We start from the raw sequence: 14,156 nt of genomic DNA, 5'->3' as shown, positions 1-14,156 counted from the left end.
CTTACCTTAGCACTACAACAACTCTTCTCAGCTAAAAACAAAATGAAAAGTCCAGCAAAGCTAGAACTTCCACTGAATGACCTCCCAAACCTCTTGTATCAGAGGCACATGGGATATATGCATATTTCAACCATGGTATGACCTCATCAGCCCAGCACAAGTAGAGTGTTTGACTAAGCATAAGAAATGTCCATTAAAACGACAAAACAAGTCATGGGCATTCAGAATCGCCAATTAGCTGAAACATTTGATGTTCATAAGGGTCGTTTGCATATATCCCATGTGCCTCTGATACAAGAGGTTTGGGAGGTAACTCAGTGGAAGTTCTAGCTTTGCTGGAGTTTTCATTTTGCTTTTACTGAATGTTGCTAAGACCTGGAACTCCTTACCTTATCCATCAGGTCATTGCCCTCCTTCTAGTCCTTTAAAATAATTCTGAAAGACTTTCTAGCTAAAATCTGTCTCTGTTCTTAATCAATCCTATATCCCTAAATATGAGTATCTACCTGTTTGTACCTTACACCTCTTTACCCTCCCTTCTTTTCACTTCCTAAGTTCAGTTTCTCTGTCCTGACTCTATTATGCTGTTGGCTTGTTATTTTTAGTTTAGTTTGTGTGGCCCATCTGTGGGAAGTTGCAGTTCTTGTCCTTCTGTGTCTTACAGAGGCTGCCACTATGCAGTGTGTAATTATGCCAGCACTGCAGTGTGTTTAATTATGCCCACAGTGCAGTGCAGTGTGTAATTATGCCTGCACTGCAGTATAGTCATGTAAGTTATCAAGCCTGCCTCTAAATACTTTTAAATTCTAACTCCCATAAATGTTTCTCTTTCCCTTAATTGTTTCTCCACTTATCGCATGCATTCCTCCAGTGTCTCTGTGCATTCTAAGGCACTCATCTAGTTATCCATGACATGATTCCACAGCTGTATTTGTAGAGAAGCACGTTTGCATTTAAATTGGATAGTTCTCTGCAATTTGCTGACTGTACCCTGTTATCTCTGTGCCTTTCCGTATCAAAGTGACAGTTTCTTACCCCCCTTGACCTTATGAACCTGTGTCATGTCCCCTATTTGACTACTTGACTGAGAGCAGAGTTTGAGCTACCTTCATCTCTAGTCATGCACATGCCTTTACTTGTGAAGCCTATCCTACAGCATTCTCTTCACTTCTACCGTAATATTTGCATAGTGTGCATAACAAACGCATGCATTTCTGCAGTGAGTCAGAAATAGAATTGGCTTTGTTACTGGCTGTTCTAATATGCTTAGCCAAGTGTTTTGGTGTACTGGTTTGTTTCCCTTTACCGGACATTTTTACCACAACTGTGGTAGAACTGATCACATTTATTAGGAGATTTCAGTAAAGTGGCAGTTGTTTGACCTTGCAGTTCAACCCTCCTTGTAATTTAAACAAATCAGATTATAAGAATAGTTTTGCAAAGAATGCTGCTAACTTAAATACTCATGAGCACTATAACTATCTGTACATAGAGCAGAGATTTAGCAAGAGAGAATGCAGTGAAGATAATGCCTACTATAATTGCAGGTACCAGCATTTCTAATTGAAATTCTTTTAATGGCTCTTATGTTTTAGTCTTCATAAAGGAAACCAAGAAGGGATAGTTACTGGTAAGGTGATTGAATGTTTTTTCTTCACACCACTTTCGAGGGAGGACATTTTTTTCTGTACCTTTGCATTTATGAGCAGAACATTCCTCCTTTTGAAATGTCACATAAAGCATTTGTCCTTTCTTTCTACTTGCTTTCTCTGCAAGGCATTATAGAGTCAAAAGTATGAGTTTTTGGTTTAGTTTAGCAGATTAGTCATATAATGAGCAATAAAAATTGGGAAAAAATCCAATTCATACTAAGTTAATTTACAGAAACATGAAATGTTGTAAGGATCATATAGTTTATTCTCGTAGCGCAATCCCACAAGAATTTCCTTCTGTCTCTCTCATACATAAACTCATGAATTCTCTTACTGTTTTGACCCTCACTGCCTCTGCAAGAAGCTTGTTTCACATTTACATCATCTTTTTTCTTGCAGAAAATAAAAGTTTCTCACATTGCTATTTTTACTCAGTTACTGTGACTTGTAAGCTATATATAATCCTGTTTTCTACAAGTTTTTTTTTCCTTCTAAATTTGTCTTCTGTTTTTTTTTTTTTTTTTTGGCTCTGTAAACCTCTACATTCAGATTTTTCAGCACACTTTTCTTGAGTCCTGAGTCCTGTTCTGTCTCATTCAGTACTGCATATGTATGTAGCTGGGATTACTTGTTGGATAAAGTACTACTGAAAGGGACTTGCCCCTGTGGCCCATATTGTGACTTAAAAGGGCTTGTGGTAGATAAGTTCACAGGGTAACTAACTAAGACAAACAAATGACCATAAACAGGGCAGATGTAAGTGTAAGAGAGTCCACACTCACACTCTGTTAAGCTTTACTCAGGGTTAGTCAGCAAGCAATGTCAGTCACCATTCTATTTTGGACCCAGATCATTGCTGACTGATAGTTCTGCAAACTTGTCTGTTACAGGACAGCCTTGATGGCTGTCAGGTAACTACTATTGCTTAGGAGCAAACTAAAAAATAGTTAAACCTGAATGGTATCATTCATTTCTTTATGAGGAAACACTGAACTAGGCTCGCTGTGAATGTTATAAAGTGCTTATAATGTTTTACATAAACAGTTATTAAGAAATGTCAAAGCATTTTTGTAATTACAGTTTGTTCTGGGGAAACTTGGAAGAATGGCTTCTTTCCTGGAGAGTGTATGACACAGCTGAGGAAGTGGATATGATTGTTTACACCTGTTTGGCGACTGGAATTAGTTCATTGAGATCAGTACTCTACTCCTGTAAACAAATTCATATATATATATTCTGCTGTGGACTTTTGCTGTTGGTTCAAATTCATGTAGAGTAACTGACAGCTAAGGTAGCTAGACGATAGACAGATGGAATGATAGATAAATAGATGATAGACAGCTAGATGGATAGATAGGTAGATACATATATAGATGACAGACGGATAAACAAAGAGAACTTTTCCAGCTTGCATGCATAGCGTACTTTATAGCCTATAACTTGATGTAAACGAGCAGGAAGGGAAGGACACAGCATGAGGGAACATGAAGAGAGCCATGGTGATGGAGGGAGAGAGAGGAGGAGAGAAATACAAGCATCAGAGTCGAACATTTAACTGCATGATAACACTGACACATACCTGCTGTCTTCGTAAGGCCATCTTGTCCTTGAGTCACTGCAAAACATGAAACAAAAATGGCTGAGTATTTTGACATTTGGAAGTCATTACTGGCATACTTCAGAATTTAGTCTGAAGATCTGAATCATTGTTTAAATATACTTTCTAAAAAGAGGAAAGAATAGTTTCACCAGGAAAAGTACATCAAGCTGAACCAACGACCCCAGTGAAAGCTACACAACTTTTTTTTTTTAGGGTTGCAGACTATAAAGATATGTGAAAAGGAATTTCCCTCTGCATTTCCCTAGGCTTAAACAAATACTGTTCTATTGTCATTCAGGGTGACAATTATGTGATTAGTAAGTCATCTAATTCAGTTTTGGAGCACTGTTCAGTATACCAGCAGTAGAATATCTAGAAATTTGCATGGGGGTAATCTGGAAAGTAGACTGCTAGGGTGTTTGGAAAGTAGACCAACAGGAGTGGGGATGGGGGTGATAAGCATTGTCTACCTTAGGTGAAGTGGAACCCTTGACAAAGAGCTCCATTGCCCCCTTTTGCCCACCTTTCCCCCTGCACATATCCCCTGGTGTCCCTGTTTTCCTCATCCTTGCCTCATCACACCATATAGATTCCTTTGTTTTCTACCTTCTTCTCACATTTTGTCATAGTCAACAGCTGTTCTGTTTCCTTTCAACACACTGGCCAAAGCTATACCATAGTAACTGTGAAGGAATTACATGAGCTAAGCCAGGGGACTTGGGCTGCTGGGCCCCCAAAACCATGGGGTTCCTGAGGTACATTTTAGACTATTTTTCCAGCCTTTTGATCTAATGATGGTTTGAACAAAACCTAAGAGTAAGGAAAAAAATGTTATGCCTGACACAGTAACAATAACAATTCACAATAAAGTGAAAAAAATGCTTCCAACAAAGCATAACTCATATCTGGAAATAGTGTGTATCCCTCTGGTGTTATATTGGGATGGAAATCAAGGCACAGACAGCAGTTGCTTTAGTCAGAGGTATGTAAAGTATGCCTGCAAAGTCCGACCTCCAAAAGGCAGACATCTTCTGTATACTGCTGTAATGTCAGTTTTGGATGAAAATGGAAGAATAAAGAATACACACACACGCACACACACACACACACACACACACACACACACACACACACACACACACACACACACACACACACACACACACTTACATAGCATCCATCTTAGGTTCATAGGTGTTTACTAGGCTAATAACCAGATGGTCCTTTATAAACCTAGCCATGCATCACAAAATCTCTGACTTGTTCTGGTGCCATTGGTAAGTGTAAGCAGGGGCTTGGGAAATGAAACATTTACAAGCAGGAGCCTGGGATATGAATCATTATAAACTGCCTGTGTCCATTAGAGATATAGATGTTAAACCAGGGATGAATTTCCTGTTCCCAATCCTGTTGTCCAAGTTACACTTGAATTGGGTTAGGGAGGAACTCTGCTTCACATGGATGGGGAGCCTGTTCCAGAGAAGGGGTTGTCTCTGGGGAAGACCTGTCTTTCCAGAAGGTCCTGTTTATATCACAGGCATAGTTTAAGTCTTTAGAATGGGTAATTCTGGTGCTGTTTGTTTTGCAGATATGCAGGAGCTTGTTCAGACTGAGGTCTGACAGTGCCTTGTATGTCAGACATAGATCTCCCCTCAACAGCCTGTAGGAGACCAAATAAAGGGGTAGAGCCTTGAGGTGGTCTGCATAGGACATGTTACTTACACCCTGTATACTTTTAGTGAGGAACGTATGCACGCAGATACACACATACTGCATGCTTACCTACAGGCAAATTGGAGGTACTCGAGTTCACATATGCATATTTCTGTGGTGCTGTAAGAAACCAGAACAGTTGGATAAAGTTAGAGTGGACATGCAGACTTTGGCAGCAGAAGCCAGAGCCAGTAACTCAACAGAGTCAAGAGCCATGAAATCATAATGTGCTCATTACAGCACAGTGCTACTATGTGTGCTTTCACACACATCCTGCTCTTGTCAGACCACTAGGACATCCACTTACTATGTGCAGTGCAGATGTTAGACAGTGATGTAAAGTGAAGGTAGCTGTGACTAGCTTACTACTATCAAATCTACTGCAATGTCCCCATACACACACACACACACACACACACACACACACACACACACACACACACACACACACACACACACACACACAAGCCATGGCAATACTAATTTTACACTGACTGCAATAATATACTGTACCATTGAGTGATATTGCTCATACCACAGCAGATCGGTGACTGTTGTTTAACAGTAGTCACACAACAACAGGGGTAAGTCACTATTTTTCACAGATGGCCTCCATAATCAGCAATTATAACCATATTACTGACTGCAAGAATCAGGGACAAAGCCGAAAATAGTGGAGACAACAACAAGCTAAAATCATGGACGTGTTTTAAATATTGTCCTTAGTTGCTACAACAGCAGGTTTTGTGTTTGCACACATTTTCTGAAGGATATGAAGTCTGAAATTCAAATGTCATTATTTACTCACTGCAGTCTTTAACTTTTTTTTTTTTTTGATTTATCACTAAAACATGAATTTAGCATAGGGACACTGGAAATCGAAAACAATTGGATAGATCTCGCAATATACATATTTGTTAAAACAGAATTTAGGGGCCATTTGTCTGGAATGGGATTTACCTCATAAGTAAATATAAAACATACCTGTTTTTTCTTGCTTTCAAATGTTTATCCACCTACAGACTGCCCAAATCTTATTGTGTGTCGCAATGTAAAAAAAAATCCTTACAATCTCTCCAGCTGCTGTTTTTCACTGGATGGCTTGCTGAGTAAGCAAGATTACTGGACTGGGGCCAGGCTACTTATAAAAACTCTGAAATCAGTGCCAGTTGTTATTTTTTTTTTCTTTTTCATTTCTCAATGCAGCATTCCTCTCATTTTCCTTCTTGAGGTGAACTTTCTTAACTCTGTAAGTGCCCCCATGCCTTCCTAAACTCTTACTCTGACTGAACCTGTTACGTCATCTTCAAGACTGACCCATAATCTGTCATCCCTTTTGAGGGACTTGACTTTTTATTCCCTTGGAATGTTTGTATTCTGTATCCCAGTGAATCCATGCTTCTCCTACCTTCTTTTTTTACAGACAGTGCTCACAGCTTTTATCATTCCCTCTCTGTTGACTTTCCATTAAACGGCGCATCTTCAGCTTTTCTGAACACCCTTTATGTAGTAAACAGGAAAACAAAAAAATAATCCACTGCTCAATGTGCAAACAAGCCTGATATCATTGCTGCAACTGAAACATGGCTAAACCCTACATCAGGGACACAGAATTCATGCACCCAGGCCTCTCCTGTCTTAGTGCTGATAGACCCCATAAGAAAGGTGGAGGCATCTCTCTAATATACCCAACTGCCTTCACCATTGCCCCATATACAAACCCATCCCAGTTTTCTACAGCTGAACTACTAGTTTCTTTCCTGAAAATGAATAACAGCATAAAATATCTGTATTATAGTAATTTTTATTCCCCCAGGCAGTAACATTTTGGTTCTAGAGGAAATACTTGCCTGGGCAGCAAAAGACATAAAATATAATACAATCGTATTGTAGATGTAAATATCAACTGGCTAGACATATCCCTTCACCAGTCTTCATTCTATATCAATCTATATAACTTCAACCAGCTAATTACCAATATAACCAGGCCTACTAAAATGTTACTAATGGCTCAATCTTAGACTGGATTTTAGTGTCTGATCCTAATAAGATCGCATCCTCTGGTACACTCCCCAATAATATAAGTGACCACCTACCCACCTTTATAATATGAGAAAGTTCCACAGCAATAAATAGACATCAGTAAAGGCAAACTAGAGATCTTTCCTACTTTTGTCCCTCGAACTTTACTCTAAGATTGCAAAGCATCAATTGGAATGTACTAACATTTCTTCCCCTTGATGAGGCAACTACATTTTTCATCTCAACCTTCAACACCCTAAATGATCTCACTCCCCTTAGAGTAAAGAGAATAAAAACTAACCAAGCCAGTTGGCTAACATAATCCACAATGGAACTCATGAAATGGAGGAACAAAGCCTGGAAACTATGGCAAAACAAAAACCCATCTGACCTGACACACCACAAACAACTTCGTAACCAGGTTAAATGTCTAGTAATTCAAAATAAAAAAGAACACTACCTTACATTACAAAATCAGTTTAAGCAAAATCCTAAGAAATGTTGGAGCTCTCTCTATTCTTTATTAAACTCGGGCTCTAGCAAAAATCCATGCCCAGGACCTGATGAAACACCCACTGAAATTGCTACAACCTTTAACTCCTACTTTATCCACACAATAGCCAATTTAACATCCTCCTTTCCTCTGGCTGACCTGACCTTCCCAAACCACCCTACAGCAAATTCATGTACCTCCCCCCCATTGCCAACTTTACCCTGTCACTGATACCCACATCCACTATAACAAAATTGCTTTTAAAACTCAAACCATGCACAACTGCCCCTGAAAACATACCCTCTAAATTCCTGCAAATGTCAGCAAACTCTGTCTCCGACCCTATTAGCATACTTCTCAGTAGATCTATTCAAGAGTCCTGTGTCCCAACCATCTGAAAAAAGCTTACATTCTCCCTCCACACAAGGGTCGTCCCAACATAGACACTACGAACTTCGTTCCTATTGCCATACTGTCACCTATCTCTAATATTCTGGAAAAATGTATTCATACTTAACTTCTTCACCATCTGACCAATAACCACATTCTGTCCCCCATCAAACATGGTTTTAGTTCTGGACATAGTACTACCACAGCACTCATAGCCTTCATGGACTTAGTTGACCGAGCCCGTGATGCTGGAAAAATCATCTCCTCTCTCTTCCTTAACATCTCTAAGGCTTTTGATATAATATCCCACCCTCTCCTTCTTACTAAACTCACTAACATAGGTACCTCAACCCACTCTCTAAACTGGTTCTCTCACTACCTCACTGACAGTCAACCAAATGGCAAAATTCTTACTCCCCTTTCCTAAACACTACCACAGGGGTTCCCCAAGGCTCCATTTTAGGGCCTCTTCTGTTTATCATATTTATCAATGACTTCCACTCTTCCCTTACTCAAGGCTCAGTCATCCAGTATGCAGATGACTCCACTATCCTCTGCACTGCAAGCTCCTCTTCCAAACTACACCAACTCACCCAAAATGCCCTCACCGCAACTGAAAGGTGGATGTCTAAGAATTATCTTGCCCTGAACCCCAAAAAGACCAAACTGGTACTCTTTCTCCCCAAAAAAGACCACACCCCTGCAAAAAGAGGACTTTACTATTCAGTCTGTAAATGGTACTATTATCGAAATTGTACCTAGCACTAAACTCCTAGGTGTCATCATAGAAGAAAACCTCACATTCGACCTGCATATTCAGTCCAATATAAAAAAAACATCAAAAACTTGGCTCCCTCTATCGACATAAACACCTACTCACTCCTACAGCAAGAGTATCCGTTGTCTCTTCCTTTCTATTACCCTCTCTTTTATACAGTGCCCCTCTCCTAACTTTCAGCCATCTGTAAATCCAAACTCGACTCATGTTATAATAAAATTGCTAAGTTTGTTACTAATGCTACTTACTTATCTCACCCATGCTCATCATTATTCAAAGTAAAGTGGCTAGAACTTCCTAACTACCTCTCTTATATCCAACTAACCACTGCCCACAAAATCATTTTTAAGCCTTCAAACTGCCCTGCTCAGTCGTCAGTACTTAGACTATGTCACCCAAACAGACCTCTCCAGTCCGACAATCAACTACTCCTAAATGTAGAAAAACCCAATCTCTCTGCTGGTCAAATGCTTTACTCCTTCGCCATCGTAAAGATGTGGATCTCCCTTCCCCCAACACTTAAATCTACCTGCTCAGCAACTGTCTTCAAAAGCTCCCTGAAGCAACACCTCTCCTCAACATGGCTTTGCACATGTGCTAACACCACATCTCATATAACATAACCTCTCCACTCACACCATTCCCATCCTCCCTCTTTACCCCTCTGCTGTCACCCTTATGTTTTCTTATGTATCTCCTCCCTCTCACTACTACACTATTATTTAAATTTCCTGATCTCTATTACATTATTCTCTTAGCCCATCTCGCTGTTGTTTCACCATCTAAACATGTTATCATTGCTGGAGCCTTCCTGTATCCTGACAGAGTGCTCTTCAAACTATCTGGAGATATACAGAGCTGAGTATATTTTTCTGGCACTTCAGAGTTGTGTACAGGTAATTGTTGTTTGACTAATTTTATACCATTACTGGCTGACTTCAGAGTTGTGCACTGTTATTTTTGCTTCACTATATAGTTTTTAATACCCACCCTCCCTATTCCTGTGTTGTTGTATAAATTTGAAGGCTTTTGCAGTTGCCCGCCCCCACTGTAGATTTGATCTGGGACACTCCCCCCAGTCCCATCTCTTTACTTCATTCTACCTAATAGACTCCTTCTGCACTTGTTTTTATTCATTTTTAATTTAATTGCATTTTTTAAACTGTTTGGTCTAACACTGCTACATACTCAAGTGTGCTAGCTTCCACTGCATTTGAATTGCTTTGACTGCTGTTTTAGCTACTTTTCTGTATATATATATAAAAAAAATACCTTTCCTGTAACTAGTGTAGTCCAGATTCAGATTTGCTGTATCCAGGGCTGTATGTAAGCTTCTGAGCCCCCCCCAAGCTTTCTGTGTTGGAGGGAAGCTTTCTAGCTTATCAGTGGGAGTGGTAAGCACTAGGTATCCTATCTACCACATAAGGAGTGGTTCTGGCCCAGAAATTGTAGTTATTGGCCGTTTGGGCAGTTTTTCCATCTCTCTCAACTTTCTGATTTAAAAGCCCACATTTGCACTGTTTCCCCCCTTTTCTGTAACTAGTTTAGTCCAGATACAGATTCTTAGTTTTAGCACTTGAATTTGCTTATTCGTGATCAGCACTTGTTCAGAACTTGTAAGCACTAAATAACCTACTAATTACTACAGCACTCAACCTTTCTCATTACCCAGAGGAAAACAGTTTTGGTACTTACTTTCCTCACTTGCTTAGAGAAAAACAGCTCTTGTACTCACTTTCCTCATTTATCTAGAGGAAAATATTTTTTTATTTAGGCATGTCCAAGAGTCAGCTTCCAGTGTTCTCTCCTGTCTATCTGATGAATCTGGGCATCTAGGGGCAATGTAGAAATTGCCTCATGTACACAGAGAACCCTCTCCTCCTACCACCCAACACTACAACCTGTGAGAGATGCACTTATCTAGCCAAACTGTAGGTAAAGCTCTCTCCAATCAAGACTGAACTTGACAGTCAAGAGGAGAAGGTAAACACTTGCACCACACCACACTCATCACATAGTCTCACTAAATCTACACCACCAAAATTCACACATAGAAACACAAAAACATTCGCAGAGGCTCTCAATAATAATCTGCTCAAGCAACAGAGACCTCCAAAGTGGAAATGCACGCAACCTCCACCCCCCAACACAACCCAAATGACACATAGCCCGCAGCCTCAGTGTGCCACTCAACCACAGCCAATAAGGCAAAACAATGTACCCAACACACTAGTCATAGGTGACTCTATAGTCAGGCACACTGATGTTCCACTCACCAGGCTAAACAAGGAGAAGGTTACTGCCAGCTGCCTGTAAGGTCCCAGGATCCGCCACATAACCCACGCACTCAGGTCACTCCACAAGTACAAATATGACTCTGTCATTGTCATGTTGGTGTGAACTACCTGAGATGTACCTCCCTGGACTACATGAAAAGAGACATGGAAGAGCTCTCTGATCTTGTAGCCCAGGCAGGTATGACCCTAGCCCTGAGTAGCATTCTGCCATCACCCAGAATGATGCCGCAGTACAAGGACAAAATTATTGACTTCAACAATTGGCTAAGCTTCTGGTGCCATTTTAACGGGATCCAGTATCTATCTGCCTGGGATGACATGGTCGACAGACCACGATGCTTTGCCAGAGATGGCCTGCACCTGGCACCCCTGGGATTCCGCATACTGGCTAAGGTTCTTGCCACCCCTATAGTGCCTTTTTTAGGCAAGGTTCAAATAACAAATTCACCACCATAACTGGAACAGGCAAACAAAAACTGAGCATGATGCTACTCAATGCTAGAAGTCTAAATCTCAAAATGCACTAACTCAAGGCACTCCTTAAAATGGAGAACATCGATATCTGTGCAGTGACTGAGACCTGATTCAAGGCTCCAGAGAGCACCCCTGCACTATCAGGCTATAACTCATTCCACACTTTTTGGCCATGTAACCTGGACCGGAACACCAAAGGCGGAAGTGTGTCCATATTCATTAAGGATATCCACACCTCCAGGCTAGTTGCTCAGCATAATGCAGCCGAGGTTATCCAAGTGCAACTAACTCTGGGAAAAACTACAATCCAAATTGTAGCTTGCTACAGATCACCCACCATGCCCCAGGATTCCCACTCCTCTTTTCCTGATGTACTGGAAAATATTAGGGTTCAACCAAACACCTTAATAATGGGCGATTTCAACTACCCCACCATTAAATGGGAAAACTACTCATGTACCAACTCCTTCACTCAATGCTTTCTGGAATTCATAAACTCCAATGCCCTGGATCAACTTATCCACACCCCCACCAGGGGCAACAATATCCTAGATCTAGTCATTACCAACATGTGTGTTCCACACCTGAAGTCAATGCCTCATTAGTCCGATCCGACCATAAGCTAATTACCCTAGATATCCACATCCTGCCCCCACCCCCCATTAAGGAAACTATGGTAAAAAATTTCTCCAAAGCCAACTTTACGCTTCTTAAGACAGAAGTGGTGAACTTCATGACACCCATGCAGATGGACAATACAGTTACGACTACTGAATCCTAAACAATTGCACTTTATAAGCACTTACATGAGTGCATGGATCGTGCTATCCCAAACAGAACCAAGATGCTATCTTCCAAAAAAAGGAAGCCAATCTGGTGGTCCCCTGCCATAAACAAACTGTACAACAGAAGGAAGAAACTGTTGCAAAAGAGAGTAAAATCCCACGAGTGGAGGAGCTCCCTGGTCAGCCTCAGTAAGAAGCTACGATCCCTGATAAAATCTTCCAAAGCTAGTTACAAAAACAAAATCGCCACTGATTCTAAAGACAACCACAAAACATTGTATAGCAATGTCAAGAATCTCAATGGCAACACTCAGATGTGCTCTTAGTTACAGCACAATGGCACTAAATATACAGACCCAACTGATATTGCCAACATCCTGGCAGATAGGTTCAGTGCTAACTTTACCCCTCTCACCCCCTAAAGAGCCCATCTCTATACTGGAAGAATGCAAAGTTCCTGTAATCACGGCTGCACAGGTAAAAAACACACTCTCCAAGGCCAAGAACACAGCATCCATGGGACCAGACAACATCCCAGGCTGCATTCTACATGAACTACAGAATGAACTGGCACCCCACCTAAGTACCATGTTTAATCATAGCCTCACCTCAGGCTTTGTGCCTGCTGAATGGCGCACAGCAACGGTTATCCCACTCCACAAGGGGGCAGCCAGCACAGACCCCGGGAACTACCACCCCATTAGCCTGACGAGCCTTGTCTGCAAGGCCATGGAACGTATTATCATGGAACTTATAAACAAAGACATTGGTAATCTCCAAACTCTGGACCACACCCATTTTGGGTTTGTAAAAGGAAGATCATGTCTCCTAAACCTGATAGACTTCTTTGAAGCAGTCACCAAAGCCGTAGACAAAGGAAAGGTGGTTCACACAGCTTATCTAGATCTTGCCAAGGCTTTCAACACCATCCCCCACTCTGGAATTATAGATAAACTCACTAAACTAGGTGTAAATCCCTATGTCACAAGATGGGTTGCCAAATGGCTCACTGACAGAACCCACACTGTGAAAGTAGCAGACTCCAAATCCGACTTCAGACCTGTGACAAGTGGAGTACCACAGGGTTCAGTCCTGGGTCCTCTCCTGTTTGGTATCTACTTCTCTGAAGTACAGGCTAACACAGAAGGTCTTTGGCTAACGAAGTTCGCAGATGACTGTAAACTAGAAGCCATAATCAAAACTCCTAACGATGTGGACATTCTACAAAAGGGCCTCACTGAGACAGATGCCTGGTGTCAAAGCCATGGCCTCAAGCTCAATGCCAAAAAGTGCATTGTCATCCCCTTTGGTAAAAACTCTGTACCCATGAACTACTACATAGGCAGTAGTATACTTAACACTGAAAGTGTGATAAGAGACCTTGGGACACAGGTGGACAGTAGTCTCTTCTTTGATAATCACATCACCACAGTAGTTAGGAAATCCTTCTACAAGGCACACCTCATCATAAAAGGTTTCTCATACAGAAAAAAACAGGTAATTGTTCCCCTCTACTCATCACTCATTAGACCTACTATAGAGTACAACTCCCCTTTTGGTATGTACCTCACAAGACATCTACAACAACTGGAAAGGCCGCAGAAATACCTCACAAAGAGGATTACCGGCCTCAAACAGATGCCCTATGCAGACCGTCTCAAAAAACTCCAGCTTTACTCCGTCGCATATTGCCTACTCAGAGGTGATCTCTGCCTAACATACAAAGCTATGTCAAACCCAGAGCTGTTGGACATGCTCCACTTAAAGAAATCCCAATCCCTCTGAGCTGCACACTCTAGGGACCTAAACCTTGCCACCACAATAAACAGAACATGCCAGAGGGATAGATTCCTGTCCCAGAGACTTCCCATACTCTGGAATAAACTACCTATCTATATCAAACAAAGCTCCTCATTAGCACTCTTCAAGAAAAATCTTGATGATTGGATGGG

The 14,156-nt window shown here is 41.1% G+C and overlaps 1 protein-coding gene across 1 annotated transcript in view; it reads right to left on the bottom strand.

Moving 5' to 3' along the window:
* The window catches only part of TNFSF12 (TNF superfamily member 12), a 199,941-nt gene that overhangs the window by 124,037 nt on the left and 61,748 nt on the right, over nt 1–14,156 (bottom strand). Inside the window, exon 3 of the mRNA XM_044076337.1 lies at nt 3,232–3,267. Coding sequence (XP_043932272.1) covers nt 3,232–3,267 — 36 coding nt within the window. The remainder of the gene's footprint in view (nt 1–3,231; nt 3,268–14,156) is intronic.

This window comes from Protopterus annectens, chromosome 7.part0 (genome assembly GCF_019279795.1).
Source record: "Protopterus annectens isolate FY-2018-M chromosome 7.part0, PAN1.0, whole genome shotgun sequence".
In the NCBI taxonomy this organism is placed as follows: domain Eukaryota; kingdom Metazoa; phylum Chordata; order Ceratodontiformes; family Protopteridae; genus Protopterus; species Protopterus annectens.
This window is presented reverse-complemented; position numbering and strand designations above follow the sequence as displayed.